Source organism: Haliotis asinina, chromosome 2, assembly GCF_037392515.1.
Source record: "Haliotis asinina isolate JCU_RB_2024 chromosome 2, JCU_Hal_asi_v2, whole genome shotgun sequence".
In the NCBI taxonomy this organism is placed as follows: Eukaryota; Metazoa; Mollusca; class Gastropoda; order Lepetellida; family Haliotidae; genus Haliotis; species Haliotis asinina.
The window spans coordinates 90,097,509-90,114,860 of NC_090281.1; the positions used below are offsets into that span (position 1 = coordinate 90,097,509).

The 17,352-nt window shown below is 37.1% G+C and overlaps 1 protein-coding gene across 1 annotated transcript in view; it reads right to left on the minus strand.

The window, feature by feature from the left end:
* Positions 1-17,352, minus strand: part of LOC137274569 (ubiquitin-like protein 3) — a 41,910-nt gene that overhangs the window by 22,183 nt on the left and 2,375 nt on the right. Inside the window, exons 3-4 of the mRNA XM_067807827.1 lie at positions 11,600-11,686; positions 2,049-2,126 (exon numbers count right to left, since the gene is read on the minus strand). Of these exons, the coding sequence (XP_067663928.1) occupies positions 2,049-2,126; positions 11,600-11,686 (165 nt within the window). The remainder of the gene's footprint in view (positions 1-2,048; positions 2,127-11,599; positions 11,687-17,352) is intronic.

The window sequence follows — 17,352 nt, forward strand, 5'->3', positions numbered from 1 at the left end:
GCTGTAAGCATGACACTTTTACCACTTGCCTACCCTACTGCTGACAGTGTACTTCATGAATACACTTACCTCATCTATCACATAAGTCTTTTTAAAATTGATAGGTTATTTGTACTTAAAAGTGATAAATAAATGTAAGTATTTTCAAAATAATGGGATACTTTGAATCAAACAAAACAGAGGTTGATGCAGAAATAAAACTGTCATACATCAAATGTATTATATTTCACACACAAATCAATGTACCTCAACATATTTCACGGCATATTTCAAATGCTGACTTTGGATAATAAACTGAAATGTCTATGTATATCAACACATGGTTATATTTTGTATTGATTTTGGGGACATAAAGCAAATATCACAATGTCATCCTTCATGGTCAGATGTTTTAACTCTAAACTAATACAGTACCTGGCATCAAAAATTAATGTTAATGGTTTTGGTGACCATGAATCATTTTTGGCATTATAGTTAAATTCAAAACCACTACATATCTGTGAAACTTTTCATATTCCGACCACATTCACTGACATTAGTCCTTCGGAGCCACAAATACCATTAAAACATATAAAGCAAGCATAACATTTACCTTAGTAAGAAAACTGATCTAAAATCGAGATACATATTATATATATATTTGAAAAGAAATCTGCCTCCGCAACAGACAGGTAAGTGACAGTTTGATAATAGAAATCAATCATTAACTACATATTCAATATATTTGGATTAATATGGTCACTAGACTCAAATAAAGCGGGAAAAGAATCATAGCCATCGTGTCAAGGGTGATTAAGTGTAATTTTCAAATCTGGAAACAAGACTTCTTATACAAAGTTTGAATATGTTCAACATAAGCATAGCTTAAACTAAGCATAAATCTTAATGAATCTTTTCGCTAACAATGTTAGCATAAGGTCTTTGAATAGCATTTAGAAATGATACCCATAAGGATGAGAGTTTATATTATCCATAGGAAGTTAACATCCATCAAAACTCTCTTCCCTCATTTCAGTCTTGTCCTTCCGTTATAATGATATTCATCACAAAATCTACATTTACATCTATGACATGTGTGCGCTAAACAGCTTTTACACTGTGACAAACTTTACATTAATCCCTTGGCTTGGCAACACAGCATATTTCAGCTATTGATAAGGTAACTCCACCATGTATAGTGTACCTGTAGTGTTGGCACAGCCGATTACACATCACTGCTTGACATGCACAAAGATCATCAATACTGTACATGTTACGTACTGATTTACCTTTACAGGCGTCGGGCTATCACATAACATTCTCCACACAAATTCAATCATTTGTCATCTGTTGGCTAATATTTGTTGATAATAACTTCAAGCTGTACAACATGACAAGGGTTGAAAGTGATGCCTGCAAATTATGACAGACTGTATCTGGGGAATAGAACCCACTGCAAATGACAGGGAAATGAAAAGTGGGTCTCCATCCATATGAGCAGTGTATGATACAAAACACATCAACTGCAGTGGCTGAGTCATCGGTCTCCTTACACAACATAAATGGAACAAGAATGAAAATCAATGAAGTGTACTTGAGTTTTTAGAAAAGTTGTTCAACTTAAGACTGAAATAGTTTACAATGAAAAAGACTAAGATTTTAACAAAGCGAGGAGAGGTGGCTGAAAGGGTTGTTAGATGTCACATGAAGATAATTTTACTCATTTAGCAAAGTGAGAATGTACATGTGTGTGCTTGTACTAATCAGGACTGCTGTTGGTATAATGTTTAATGGTGCCCACCCACTGAGAAACAATGTGTAAGTTTGACATGGGCACAGTTTGCATACTCAAAACCATTGCCTTTGTCTGTAAAAACCTGAGTACTAGGAAAGGCAACAACAAATACCATCTTCTAACATCATTTGGAATAACATGGACAAGGGATTGAACCATCACATCTGCTCTCCACAACAGCCCACCAATGATGTAAAGAAGATCAAGAATATTCATCAATTTGGAACACATGAAGTTCTAATAAATGAGGGTCAGTGGCCCTCCATTTCCTTACCTTGATTGTTTGGCTCAGGTAGGTTTTCCCTTGCAACTAGGTGCATCACAGTTGTCTTTCCGGTGGGTAACTGCAGAGCTGGAAAAAACATAGAACAATAGCAGTTCAGAACTCATTAAGCCAAGTGGAATGTGAACAGTGCACTGTGCACAGTCCACCAACTTGGACTCTATCTTCTCAGAAAGCTGTCAAAACCCACATGAACTTACAAAAGTCCCAATGTGAGCTTTCTTTGTTGTCATAATGAAAAAGCTCTGTATCTTGGACTCTCATTATTTTGGATTTCGGACCAAAGTGCTGGTACGAAAAGGTAGTTAACACCCCAAAAAACACTGCTTTATAATCTACACTAAGTAGATCTGCACTCAGTCTGCTTAGTCAATGAACACTGAATAAACAACTCACTGGGTATTTTGTCTAGCAGTGAATACTTATTTACCTTTGAAGCAATTATCATTAATTTGTAAACTATAACTGAGATGATCAGGCACCGAAAAAGGGAATTTCTGTGTAACTCGGACTGCTGTCTAATTTGGACTTTATAGCTGGTTCCAAGCAGGTCCAAATTGAACAGAGTGCACTATTTCCATTCTTGTTTGCCACTACTTTCAGCAATATTCCAGTGCCACAATGGAGGTCTGTAAATAATCAAATCTGAACCAGATAATTCAGTGATTGAGCATAGATCTATGCATTTTGTATACACTGATCCTTTAGTAACACTTCCCCATCAAATACATTTAATCCAATAAAAACTATGCTTCCTTCACATTACATGTAAAAACTGAGAGTTGGTTTGGAAAAGTTTGTAGGTAGGTAAATGCACAAGAGAATGACAGCATTATTTTTCAAATAAATCACATGTTTTGAAGTTTCTGGCTGCTTAAACCACATAAAGTATGGTAGCCAATTTCAAAAGAATCTTTCAAGAGAGGATACCTGCTTGCCTTTTGTTATGCCCGATTTCCTTCCCATTTATATTGTTAAAGTAAACAGGAAAATGATCACCAAAAGAATTTCACACACTACCAATCATTACATAACCTGACAATGGTGTTTTTCCGCTACGGCAGTATAAAAACTACCCAGAAATACAAGACAATCCTGTGAGATCAATAAGTAACACTCTATGACGCAGGGTACAACACAAGCCAGGGAGCCTGACCCCCTAATTCATGAAATTGCCTCTTACGACCAGCAAAGGTTGGTGGGCCGAATTCAATCACCTCAATCTGCTAAATTCCAATGATAAAAACACTGCTGTTTGATACTCAGAAATATCTAGAACTTCTAACAAGGGGCCATATACACTCTTCCCAGACAAGAAATTGAACTAGTCTGTGCACTGAAAAACAATTAAAACTTGTAATACTTATCATCGAGGGAGGTCATTTCCCACCATGGAAATAAATACTGCAGGTAGCTAACAGCCCTTGCAGCCATGTCACAAGGCTTGAAATAGCTAAGCCTGATCACACACCCTGGTGGGTAACTGACTACTTGTACAGGTTTTCAGTTAATAGATTCGATAGTCTTTAATCATGGACTTCCATGGAAGTTCCAAGATCTATTAATACATCTGGAATCATATGTATGACTACCAAAGTTATATTATACCCATTAAACATGCATGATCATATTTACTCCAAGTGTCAATACTCATGTTGTTGATCACTGGATTGTCTGGTCCATACTTCATTTACAGACCACCACCATATAACTGGAATATTGCTGAATAAACAAATAAACAAATTGAAGTGTCAAAGGGATTCCTTGGTGAACTGAATGATATAGAGATCATGCAGTTAACTACAATCATTGTATGATAATACATATGTGTGTCACGGTAGAATACACTGAAACCATGCCACATAATGAAGAATGTTCAGCCTCCAGAGAAGAAGTGAAAACCTAAACAAAGTCATTTACCATTGGTTCAGGTCCACAAGCTGAACGGCTACTGTACTCAGTCAGAAAGTAAGTTAGGTTATCATCACATTAAATAGTTTTATTGTGTGAATTTCTGCACAGTGCCTCAAACAACTGTGCCGCTTGCATCCCCAGAAAAGTTTACCAGAAAACAGCTCTTTATTTTTTTTCAGAGAAAACATATTTTCTTTTTACAAACCATAGGACACAATGTCATATTAACAAGCACCTGCAATTAATCAAGACTGCCTTGTAAATGGACTAGGGAAGACAATATGAATAAAAAGACAAAACAATTGGAATACAATGTACACAAAAGGTCAACATCAGAGAATAAATCTGCAATATCTGACATTCTACTGGGAATTAAACGCTTAACAGTGTTGAAATATTTATGAATGGATTTCTGAAAATAAGTGATAACACCAGGTGTTCGAAAAATAAGGATAAGAATGTCTAACCATACCAGTAGCATATATGACTTGAACAAATGTTCAAATAGTTGCATCTTGCGATACATGTTACAGGATATACATGATATATGTGACATGCTTTACATATTTTCCACACAACAAGGGTTGTATTCAGTATTTCAGGAATTTGAAAGTGTTGCTTATATCTCACATACTGCTACACCAATATGATGCCAAGTGGCAGGGGTTCAATTTTATATTAAAAGCAACTTGCCACAGGGCAACTTGTCCTGACTAATTTTTCACTTCCCCCGATTTTATGACACAATGTTTGTTGTTAATGTTTACTGGACTATTTATCTTGGAGCAATAAATTTCAAAGAATGATAGCTCTAATTATTATTATTGTGAAATATAATAGCTTCTTTATGAGCAGATATGAAATGAAATCCAAGTTTATTTGCAGCTTGAAACCATAAGTGTAAATAACCTAGTAGCCCACAGACAAGAAAGATACCACTATCTGTTTGCCCGAAATGAAAACATACTTGTCCCAAGCAACAGGCGATGGGATTTTTTAACCCCTGCAAGTGGCCATTTTGACTGTGTGCTGACCACAAAAATTCCATGGTCAATAAATTGTGATGCATTGATTGATTGACTGATATTCCAATAAGGTACAGAGCAACGGAAGGACAAGAAAACTAATGCTGTATTGCATCAATACAGGTGGCAAACTCAATGTTAATGTCAACAATTGCAACATTAACAAAAACAATCAGTTTCATTTTGTGTAACATATCATAAATTTGTTTTAGAATACTGGGCAATTACCTTCTATACATACTGAATTTGACATAACAATGTCTAAACAGCAAATGTGCTAAAAAGCCTATTCACTCCAAAAATGGGTCAAACAACATTCTGCCTTTTTATGAACCTACGTGTCTATTTCTCATTACCGTTGTAACATTTTTTAAAATAAATGTCGCATTTCCTGGTTTAAAGACAGACATTACAGAATTGACAACACATCAAGACACCTAAGAACTAGCTCTTCCAAAATGACATATTATTAACAACTGTTATGAAAACAGAAATGCATGTACATGCACTTTCTATTCAATTTCCCCTAAGTGACATTGACTTTTCAGGAAACCAGACCATTCTGACAAAGGCAGGATGGACACTGGGGAAATAACAAGGAGAAAATGACTTTTTTGGTCAACCAATTTCAAGGGGAAACATCTATCAATGAATTTCTCTATGAAGTTCAGAACAAAAGACACAAATTAATAAAAAAACTTCTGACAAATTGTTTATCTGATACACTAGAGGAAAGATAAAAAAACACTGCAAATATGTATTATTTGAAAAGCATGTTGTGCAATACCGATAATACCATGTGGTCCTTATGACAGGCAGTTCATGTCATGTGAAGGTAATTTAACAAGGAAGACAAGCAACAATATATAACCCCTTTAGTACTGGATGAGGTATAGTACACCCACGCCATGGTAAAACCATGGAGATCAAAAGTTTGACAAAAGCAGGACACAACAAATATGATACATTTTTTTTAAAGTTTATACATGTGAATGTACAACAGAAAAGAATTTTGTCATGAGGAATGGGATTCTAACAATTTATGTCACAAATAAATTATTTACTAGGACTGCAATGGACTTGTTTGATTCATCGAAAATCAAAACTGATTGATCAGTTTTGATTTTCCATAACCATTATCACTACTTAGATCAGATATCTGAAGAAGGTTATTTTAACTCTAACCAAAATAAGGCGAAATATTATTGGTTGGATGCTGGTATAATTATCCATTGAGAACTGTTGTTGGTAGACATTGCCAAGTTGACAATGGATATCACAGTAGTGCCTTTTAACTTGAATCTGATGTTTTCATAAGAATGAATAAAACCGAAAATGACCAAAACAAGGGTCAAATATCAAATCAAATCGAGGTCTGGGTGAATTGTTGCAGTCCTAGTATTAGTCTTGACAAAGAAAAGAGAAAAGTAAGCATTTTGCTTTTGTAGGATGTATAGTGTTAATATTGTCTTTGAATGTGCTATCCTTTATCAATGTAATAGATATGTTTACAGAAGGTGATCTTTGCCCTGGCCTGTTAAACCTGGGTGTTATTATGACTACCTTCCTTGGCTACAGGGAATCTTTGAACTGAATGAGCAAGTGAGTTAAGTTTTATGCTGACCTCAGCAATATTCCAGCTATATGGCTGCAGTCTGTAGATACTTAAGTCTGAACCAGACACTAAAGTGATCAACAGCATGAGCATCTATCAGCACAACTAGGAAACAATGACATGTGTCAATCAAGTCAGCAAGCCTGACCACCTGATCCTACAGGTCAGTTGCCCCTTACAACAAGAAAAGTCACCTTTTATGGCAAGCATGGGTTGCTGAAGGCCTATTCTACCTTAGACCTTTGCAGGTCTCTTTGTACTGATATATTCTATGGGTTTCAAGGCACCAGATAAAGCTCACTAATGCTATTATGTTGTCAAGGGATATGACTGTTTCAAATTTGAATATTTCAACAGTACAGAGCAATTAATTTATTGATTTTGACAGACTGAAAGATCAGAGCTCAGAATGATGCAGTGAGAGTAATCATATATTCTTCACAGGCCGTCAAATATGCATGTTTTCTGCATCGGGGAAACTCTGACGAAGGTTTGTCTGAAACATCTGGCCTATCACAGACAAGAACAACTGTGGATTTTGCTAATTTGTCTACTATTGGTGTTGAACATTGTGAAATATTTACATGAAGTTACATCTGTTCCTCTCAGAAAAAACAACAGGTGATGCTCTATCAACCATTGCAAAATGCCAAAACAAATAGGTCAGCAGGGTAGGTGACAGATGAATACAAACACTGTATTTGCTACAATTCACAAGGTAGGATAATAAGCAGTGAACCAAATCAGAATCTCATCCATGAGTCTGTACGACAGTCATAGGTAGCTTGAGACCAACTCTAACCAGTGTGGGTTTTGTTCGGAACACATAACAGCCAACACTGAAAACCATTCCTAACGCATTCACCACAATCATCAGTGGATCACTTGTACCTATGACCTATTATGAACTGATCATAATATGCCTTCACAAAAACATTCTTGAATGAATGTGTGACACAGTGAGTTGGGTCTATTGCTGCTGGGTATTCTATACTATTATTGTCACTAGATCACCAACAAATTCACTGACATTATGATACCTTCATAAATACTGTATGGTAAAATGAACATAGTTTCATAAATACTTTGTTCAACATCAAGGAATGAAAATACCAAAAATGCCATGTATTGCTTAGGTAGAAACAATTCAACATTACTTTCAATGGTTTCTGTAATGCAAAAATATATATAATAGAACTGCAAAAACATCTGTTTATAGCCCGAAGGTAGTGCCCTAAAGGGAATTTGATAATTCTGTATAATCACACAACTGGATCACCCTTACCCAACTTTTATTACTTCATAAGATGACAAAATACAAAATACTTGACTGGAAGATATATTCAAAGGTCGTAACCCAGATTAAATCCCAGACTATCTACAAGTTCAAAGACAGGTGAATCATGGAGCAATACATTAGCAACAAACAGCACTTCAGGGATTGAAATAGTGCCTAATGTTATATGCCGTGGAAGCATGACCAAAATAATAAAAACAAGAGTTTGCCACTAATGTGGAAATGTTGCCCACTGATAAAGAAGACTGTAATATTTAAAACATATTAGCTACTTTTCACGTTTTGGTTACACACAAGACACATGAATGACTGGTATCTGTATAATCTCCCAATGTAGGCTGTCGACAAAACTGAAAACATTGCTTACCATGTTTTATGAGATATCGCGCTAACATAAGTTTGAAAAGTGAACAAATTGTCATGGTCACAAAATAAGATCAAGGTCACCAAAATCAACTGGTGTCTGTGTAATCCCTGAATGTAGGCTGTCACCAAATTTGAAGACACTGGGTACGTATATGGTATATGAGATATCAGGTTAACAAGAATTTGAAAGTGGTCAAAGAGTCAGGGTGACCTTGAAGATAAGGTCAAGATCACCCAAATCAACTAGTGTCTACCTAATGCACCAATATAGCATTAGCAAGTCACCAAATGTGAAGACAGTTCATGAGATATCACATTAACAAGGGTTTAAAAAGTGGTCAAAGCGTGGAGATGTCCTTGAAAAATAGTCATGGTCAACAGAATCAACTGGTGTTTGCAATCCTCCAATGTAGGCTGTCACCAAATTTGAAGACAATGGGTATAACAGTTATTGAGATATCATAAGAACAGTTTGAAGACTGGTCAAAGAGTTGTGGTGACCTTGAAAATAAGGTCAAGCTCACTCAAATTAACCGGTGTCTGCATAATACCCCAATGTAGGGTGTCACAAAACTTGATGACATTGCGTACAACAGCTCATGACATATCGTGTTAACAAGAATTCGGACCTACGTATGGAAGGACGTACAGATGCTGCTGAATACATAGTCACGCATTGTGACGGGGTACAATAATACACCCCATGGTTTAGCTAAAGGAAAATGTGATCAATTAGACCCAGTCAAATAATGAAAACCTGTTTTTCAACCCCACCAAACTGTTTATTAGGGACTCTCCTACAGCTTAAAATGAGCATGGCCATTTGAACACCAGTATCAAGGAAATCCTTGTTTGGAAGATAACAGTGTTTGTGGGTCAGTTTATCAGGCCAGGACAAATGAAGCTGCACTATTCTTGCAGTCTTGGTTGTGTTTAGGATATCCCATTCTCTTCCCACAGAGGTTACTTGTCAAATCTCCCTACGAACCTCTGTTCTAATATGGCCAAATTTCACGGTTCTCATAAAATCCCCTAGAATGACCAATGCAAGCGATGTGGAGAAACAAATATGACATGACTGAGTTCTGTCTAGGAGAAACATTTGAGTATTGCGCTCGTGAAGAGGTTCTAGTTTTCATGATGCTTCCGGAATTTACCGAGATCTTGCAAACAATCACTTTTGAAACAAGGTCGCTGATTGCACTACTAAATCTGATTACCTCCAATCACAAGTCTTGAACACTTGCACCATGAAAGGGTTGTATTAGAACAGAGGTTACATAGGAAGATGTGACAAGTAACCACTGTGGGAAGAGAATGAGGATATCCAGCTCACAATGTTACAGGTTTACATAATGTTTCCTGACCTCTAAAACAACAGTCATTAGAAAATGACATATCCCCCAGGCCCCTATGTATTTGAAAGGACAAATCATCTGACAGTTACTTGATGTTCTTTTAGACTAAATTTGAATCATTTCCATAGAAATCATGGAAAATATAAATGCCTTATATTTGTAAACAGCAAAAGGCATCACTTCAAGATCTGTCTCATATAACTGCTAAGATCTGTTGAAAGATAAGGTTTTTCGAGTTGCTCCGAAAAGAAAGCCGATCCCTCCACTTTGAGTCCGAATCCAAGTCCGAATTGTTTCCAAGGAAACCAGGAAAGATAAAAATGCCAAAACATTGTTAATAGCAAAAGGCACCACTTTGTGGTCTGCCTCAAATATCTGCCAAGTTTTGCTGAAAGATATGAAATAGTTTTTGAGTTCTTCTCCGGAAATGAAGAGCATCCCTCCATTTTGAGACAAGACTGAAATGCTTGAAATGCCATGGAAACCAAGAAAATAAGAAATCATAACAAGAGTCATCAGAAGATGACATATCCCCCAGGCACCCACATATTTGAAAGTACAAATCATCCAACAGTTACTTATTGTGTTTTTAGACTAAGTCTGAATTGTTTCAAAGGAATTCACTAAAAATATAAATGCTACATATCTGTAATCAGCAGAAGTCACCATTTCAAGATCTGTCTCGTATATCTGCCAAGATCTTTTGAAAGATATGAAACGAAGTTCGCAACGTGTTCATGGAACCGAGAAAATAATACATCACAAAAACCTGTATATTCCAAAAGGCACCACTTTGGGGTTTGCCACACATATCTACCACGTTTTACTTTTTTCGTACAAAAATACTGAACGTTTTTTGAGTTCTGCTCCGCAAATGAAGCCCACCCCACCATTAGATTAACACCAAAATGTTCCATGGAAAAACAAACAAAAAAAAAGGCTCAAAATGCCAAAACTCTGTAAATAGCAAACAGCACAACTATAGGTTGAGATTATTATATCTATCAAGTTTGGTCTAAAAATATTGAACTGTTTCTGAGTTATGTTCCGGAAACAAAATGATTACAGATGGATGGACGGACAGACGAGGCGTCTCTATATCCCCCTCCGCATTACATGCTGGGGGGATAAAAAGAATATGCATTTGGCAAAATATAGACTTTTTGCCATCGGTTTATGTTTTTCAGGTTTTCATACCTGAAGCTCCACAGGCTACAAGATTGCGTCCGAGACAACCTGACAAATGGTAACCAGCGTTACGCCATCCATGTATTATCGGTACACTTATGTTATGATGATTCACTGTTGTTTCTATTGACTGTTGATTCACTGACATACATACATGAAAATATTTTGCTTTCACTTAGTTTTCACCACTTGCTTGTTTGATCCAGTTAACCGGACATCTCGCTATCCGGACGATTCTCAAGTGAAACAAGGACTTCTGGTAAACAGGGTTCGACTGTATATGTATATTATGGAACTTTGAGTATTGTGCTAGGTTGTGACCCATTACAAGAAATGCATGTATTTTAGTATTAAACTTTGTGTCCGGGTGTGAAGTTCGAAGTGAAGAAAACTTTTATGAGCACTGTTCTTGAATATATTATTTGGTTCATTTGATGTGTCTAATTATATCCACACACAATGTGCATGCCATTACCATAATCATCAATGATTGATTGCATTCAGTTTTGAACTCCGTAATCAAATCAGAGATTCAATAATTGCCAATATCCATTCTCTGCCATAATGGTGGCCTATGAATGCATGAAACAAGTATTCTTCTTTTTCCCCATAATAAGGATACAGAATCCATTAACAAGCACACACTGAATTTCACTCTTAATTTCACATAATGAAGAACATTTTCCAATCATGAAATAACTGTATCTAAGATAATTACAAAAAACAGTAATGCAATCTACTTCTCCCAGTAACTGGGCAGCAATTATGCAAGTACCTACCAGCTAATGTGACGTTACCATGGAGAAATCGTCCTTGGTATATGAGCCGCAGAATGTTGGTTGGGGGTAGCTGCTCTTCTGACCAATCTGAAATATCGATGGAGAACATGTTGTATTAAAATACTCAATAAAATGAATAACTAATATTTCATTAATTGGCATCAAGGACAAGGTGGTTGAACAGAATTGCATGTCTCAATCTATCAAAGGGGTTGGCAGAGGGATCAAAGCTCCAAAACTATGGTGCTCTGTATATTATTGAGTCACAGTCAAGTATCTGGCAGAACAATCGTTGCCCCATCCTGTCATGGCGGTCTGTATGTTATTGAGTCACAGTCAAGCAGCTGGCAAAACAATTGTTGCTCCAACTTGTCATGGTGGTCTGTATGCTATTGAGTCACAGTCAAGCAACTGGCAGAACAATCGTTGCCAAAACCTGTGGTGGTCTGTATGTTACTGAGTCACAGTCAAGCAGCTGGCAGAATTATTTAGTCACGGCCTAGTGGTTGGCAGAGAGATCATTGCCCCAACCTATCATGGTGGTCTGTCTGTAACTGAGATCATTGCTCCAAAATTTAATCCTTGTGGTCTGTATGTTATTGAGTCAAGGCCATGTGGTTGGCTGATGTCCTACAAAATGACACAATCAGCCAAGGCCCTTTGCTTTGTTCTTATATTTGCACAACACTACATTGACGCATTCTTTGACTTCCACTTAGTTGGATTGCTTTTAGGATATCCTAAAAGATAGGTGATACTCAGTTCATCTACTCAACACTCAACACATATTCAAATCAAAACATTCAGTGACAAAACATTCCAAGCACACACAATGACCGTAAACTAACTGCTCATATCTCACTGTCTGGCACATAAGTCATGTTACATGAAGATATTTCATCCAGTATGTTGAAGATGCCGTCATGGTCACATGGCAAACAGCCAGACAGTTGTGGTCAAGGCCGCAGGAAAGGTCAGGTAGGCTGTGACCTTACACTGATCAGCTGAGTCAGCTATTGAACTTGTACATATATTTACAGAAGAAAATAAATTCAGACTATCTCACCGGGAAACCAGTCTCTGGCTAATTTGACTCAAAAAAGATTCTGTGACAAAACTTGTCAAATGAGAGGACAAAAAGAGGGCCCAGGTGTTTAAAATGTGTAACTAGTACTAATTGGTGCTCCAGGTCTAGTTTCACAAAGGCGTCAGCACTAAGATTACAGTAACTCTAGTACTTTGACACTGACATCAGACAGCTCTAAGATTAATGGCTGGACAAGACTCAGTGTCACAAAACAAAATCAAAGCTCTGTGACTGTTGTTTCGTAGATAAAACATCAGGTTTTACATGGTAATGTTCCAGCAACACCAAAGTGGGCTTCACACATTCCACCTGTTTAGGTCTTCAAAGCCTGACTCACAAACACTACATACATAAGGTTTAAATGGGATCATTTTCAAACATCCCTTAGAATCCTATTTATTTATTTATTTATTTATTTATTTATTTATTTATTTATTTATTTATTTATTTATTTATTTATTCATTCATTCCTGATTTTGACTCTTATAATCTATAGTCTTATATGGGTGAGTGAGTTTAGTTTTACGCCACACTCAGCAATATTCCAGCTATATGACGGCGGTCTGTAAATAATCGAGTCTGGACCAGACAATCCAGTGATCAACAACATAAGCATCGATCTGCGCAATTGGGAACCGATGACATGTGTCAACCAAGTCAGCGAGCTTGACCACCCGATCCCATTAGTCGCCTCTTACGACAAGCACAGTCGCCCTTTATGGCAAGCATGGGTTGCTGAAGGCCTATTCTACCCCGTGACCTTCACGGGTCTTATTCTTATATGACACTTATCATAATGATATGGGTGCAAATGAATTGTATGTCTATACAACACTTACATAACAAAAAGTTCATTGTCTCTCCATTTTAGAATGCTAGTCACAATCTTTTATCATATTTCTTCAAATTTCAGACAGAGAAGATTAGATATTGTTGTGAGAAACCTTTATACTAACTTGTTCTGTGACAATATCTCTTCTCAGTCACATGTTTATGGTGAGTGATTGAGTTTAACTTTATGCCTCACTATGCAATATGTCATCAAAATGGTGGTGGTCTGTAAACAAACGACTCTGGGCCATAAAATCCAGTGATCAACAGCATTCATCTACCAGTATTTCCATTTTGGTTATGCCTATTATCGGTAATCTCAGTCAGTGTGCCGGTAAAATTATATGCAGTTAGTTGGCTATTAGAATAGAGGTGATAATCATATGGTAAAAGGCGCTGAGCAATAAAGTCATCTAACTTTTTAGTCTCATGACCATGGAAGAAATAATAATGGAAATCCCTCTGATCTATATAGAAGTCACCAAAGTAACCATGACATGCCAATGTTCCATGATTCTAATTGGCTGAGAAAGCGATTCACAACAACTTGTGTCCTGTCTGGCAGAAAGACATTGAGTGGTTATGGCTGGCTTTCAAAGCACATGTAAAATGGCAACTAAAAAGCAAACGACACTGTCATATTTTTGGGTCAAGTTCATTCGTCGAAAGGTAAGGCCAACAAATGCAAGGAAGCAACTGGTGACATTAGTAATAGCATTGTTGGCAAAAAGATTCAATCTGTCACAATAATAAATTCAAAACCAAATGAACCAAAAACGATAAGAAAAACTAAAAACATATTGGCTTTGAAAGACCACTGTGCTAGCGACAGTCATCATGAGGGATTTTCTTCGCCTTTTTTAAAAACATTTATCAAGTTCACCTTATAGGTTACAGCTGAAATTTGTAAGGTACCTGCAGTTTGAAAAGTCTGTGGAAACACAGTCTGTTCAACTGGGATACAATGACCTGTCAACCAAGTCACAAGCATGAACAACCGATCCCATAAGTCACATGTTTGTATGTGATACAAAACTATATTATCAAACAGTTGTGATTTACTTGGTTTCATTCACTGTCTGTGTGTCAACTTGAAATGTGGTGTCTGCTCCTCAAGCAGTGTCAACAGGCAAAGATCAGCATGAAGTAGCCAACTCTCTCAATATCCATACTCAGACTATGGAACAAGAACTAATATAAACTAAAAACCACAAAATGGTGACAAGAACCATTCTGGGCTCCAAAGGCCAATTGACTACAGGATCAAATGAAAAAAAAAACAGGTCCTACAAAATCAAGCTCGAACAGAGAATCAAACTGCTGCAAACATTAAAGGTCACATGCAACCAAAAAATCAAACATAATTAAAACACATTTATCACTTATTCATGACGTATAATATACATTGCTTCTTTTAAAAAACAAATAAACAAAATTATAAGCGTACAATCGCGATTCAAAAGTGCAATATTTTGTACTTGGGCTTACTTCCCCCGAAACGAAGCCCTCGGGAGACCGAACCCAGTCATAGCGGATGGATGTGCACTCAAGTGTAATGACGGCCCCTGATTGGCTGTTTCATTTGCTGATATGCTGAGGGTTCATTGTGTGTACAGAAAGGTGATCTGTTTGATGGGCATTTTAGAAGTATGGTCAGTCACATGAAAGTAAGATTCTTTATGGATAACAACTTCTTTTTGTGTACTTGATGCGTCGTTTCAGTATGGATTCATATACTGTTGTCAAACAAAATCATACACACTAAAAGAAGTCGTTATCCAGAAAGAATGTATATAGAGATGCTGGATTTTGAAAATACATGTTCTCTGAATTTCCGCTCGATCCAATCAAAAATCATGTCAGTAAAGATGGTAAACTACTGCGTGGCTGGAATCTGTCATTCGTCCAAGTGCAAAGCAGGACTTGAAACTGACAAGAGTTTGCACCAGTTTCCGTCAGATCCAGTCATCCGAAAAAAAGTGAATGTAGTTTGCTTGCAACCCACAGACATAAAAACATGTCATGTGTATCACACGTGCCTAATTACATAATGTGGCAGAGACGGGGCTCGGGTGCACGAGTCATAAATCAACTCATTTTCTTTATGTCGTATAGTCTGATAGGTGTTAAGTTCAAATTGCACGTGGTCAATGATTGAAGCTGTGTACTGCATGTTGTCTTTAGCAGACAGGCAGGCAGACATATAGGTGTGAATAAACCAGACACTGAACTTTCTCTGTGACAGAGACTGCTTACCACAATCAACAAGTTTTTTTACGTAACGAGTAGATTATTTACTTGTTTGTGTACACAACCGAGATTAGACTACTGCTCACGACCTCAGATGCTGGGCATGCATACTGTTTCAAGCTCCGCGAACCTATTCACTGCGCATGCGTTATGGACGCAGCGCAGCACAGCTGTTGAAACCAGTTTTCCCCCCAGCGCTGGGGGGAATTTAGTGAAACGTTTGAACTCCGATTTCGCGGGCTTTTTTTTCATCGCGTTTTTTTCAACTTTATAGGTTGAATTGGCATTTTTTATGATTTGTTTCGGTAAGTGCATACCGAAAGGTACCAGAATCTGCAAAGTTGTATTTTACGTTGCATGTGACCTTTAATCAGGCTACTGAATACCAAGTACCGAGTTAAAGAGCACAGGATCAACAGCAATGCAGCTCATTGTCATGCCTGAATGTCATATGTTGTGCCATCCCTTACAAATAGTCACACTGCCAACAAGCATCAAAGGTGTACACAATATCGAAGCTGAGGTAATTGTGGCTAGTCATGTGTCATGTTTTCAGATGAGTCACTTTGCACTTCCATGATTGGCATGGCTCTGTCAGATGATACTGACTTGAGCAAATAGCCAATGTTAACCTCAGACAACATGGCAGATTGTGGTATCAATACCACTCATTTATTCCACAGCATAAGAGGAATGGTCACTAGACAGTAATATCAAGATAATATACTGACACCCATTGTTTTCAAAGGACCATGCCTTTTCTCACCATGTATGAATTCATCAGAGCTCACCTTCGGCAGAACATCAATATAATGCCGTGGTCAGCAATGATCAGTGATCATAACCCCATCAAACACATCTGGGACATTATGGGTCATCATATGTCAACATCATACTCAGTTAACCCTATAGGATGAAAGTGCAGCAAGGAATGAATCTCGTAAATCACCGCTGGGAGAATCGTACATAGTACGAATCAATAAGTGAAATAATGTTTCACAATTTGTGGCAGTAATTCTCTGAGTACATATTCAGTAACATGGGCTTTGAAATTTCTCACCTTACCAATACTGTCCTCCATGATGAATTGAAGTCAGAACATCTCATACAGCACTACTGATTTTAATTTGTTTCCAATTCGTCCATTGTTATCAAACAACTCTTACTAGAAACCCATAACACCTATAATTTTGGAAATTTTAACATTTCTGAGTATACATGTATCTCTGACTTGTTTTGAAGAAAGCATAACAGAAATGTGGAATTCTTTACGAAAAAAAACCCAAAAAAACTAAGGCTTGTGACAATATTTCAGTTGTAAGTGAGGTTGGTGCAAAAGTGATTTAATATCCCTCCTAGGATTCCAGCATATATCATTTACTTTCAAAACAATAATCAGGGCCTCTCCCTAAAGGGATCGTAATCCTTGGACAATCGCAACTCCTAAACTTTAACATAGACTTAGGACAGTCATAGCACTTCACTAGCTTTGATGGACAAGGACCAGGACCTCATGATCTTAATATACTCTTTAACACCCTGATAATTAACTAGATATGATACAAGACAAGAATCATGTCTTGAG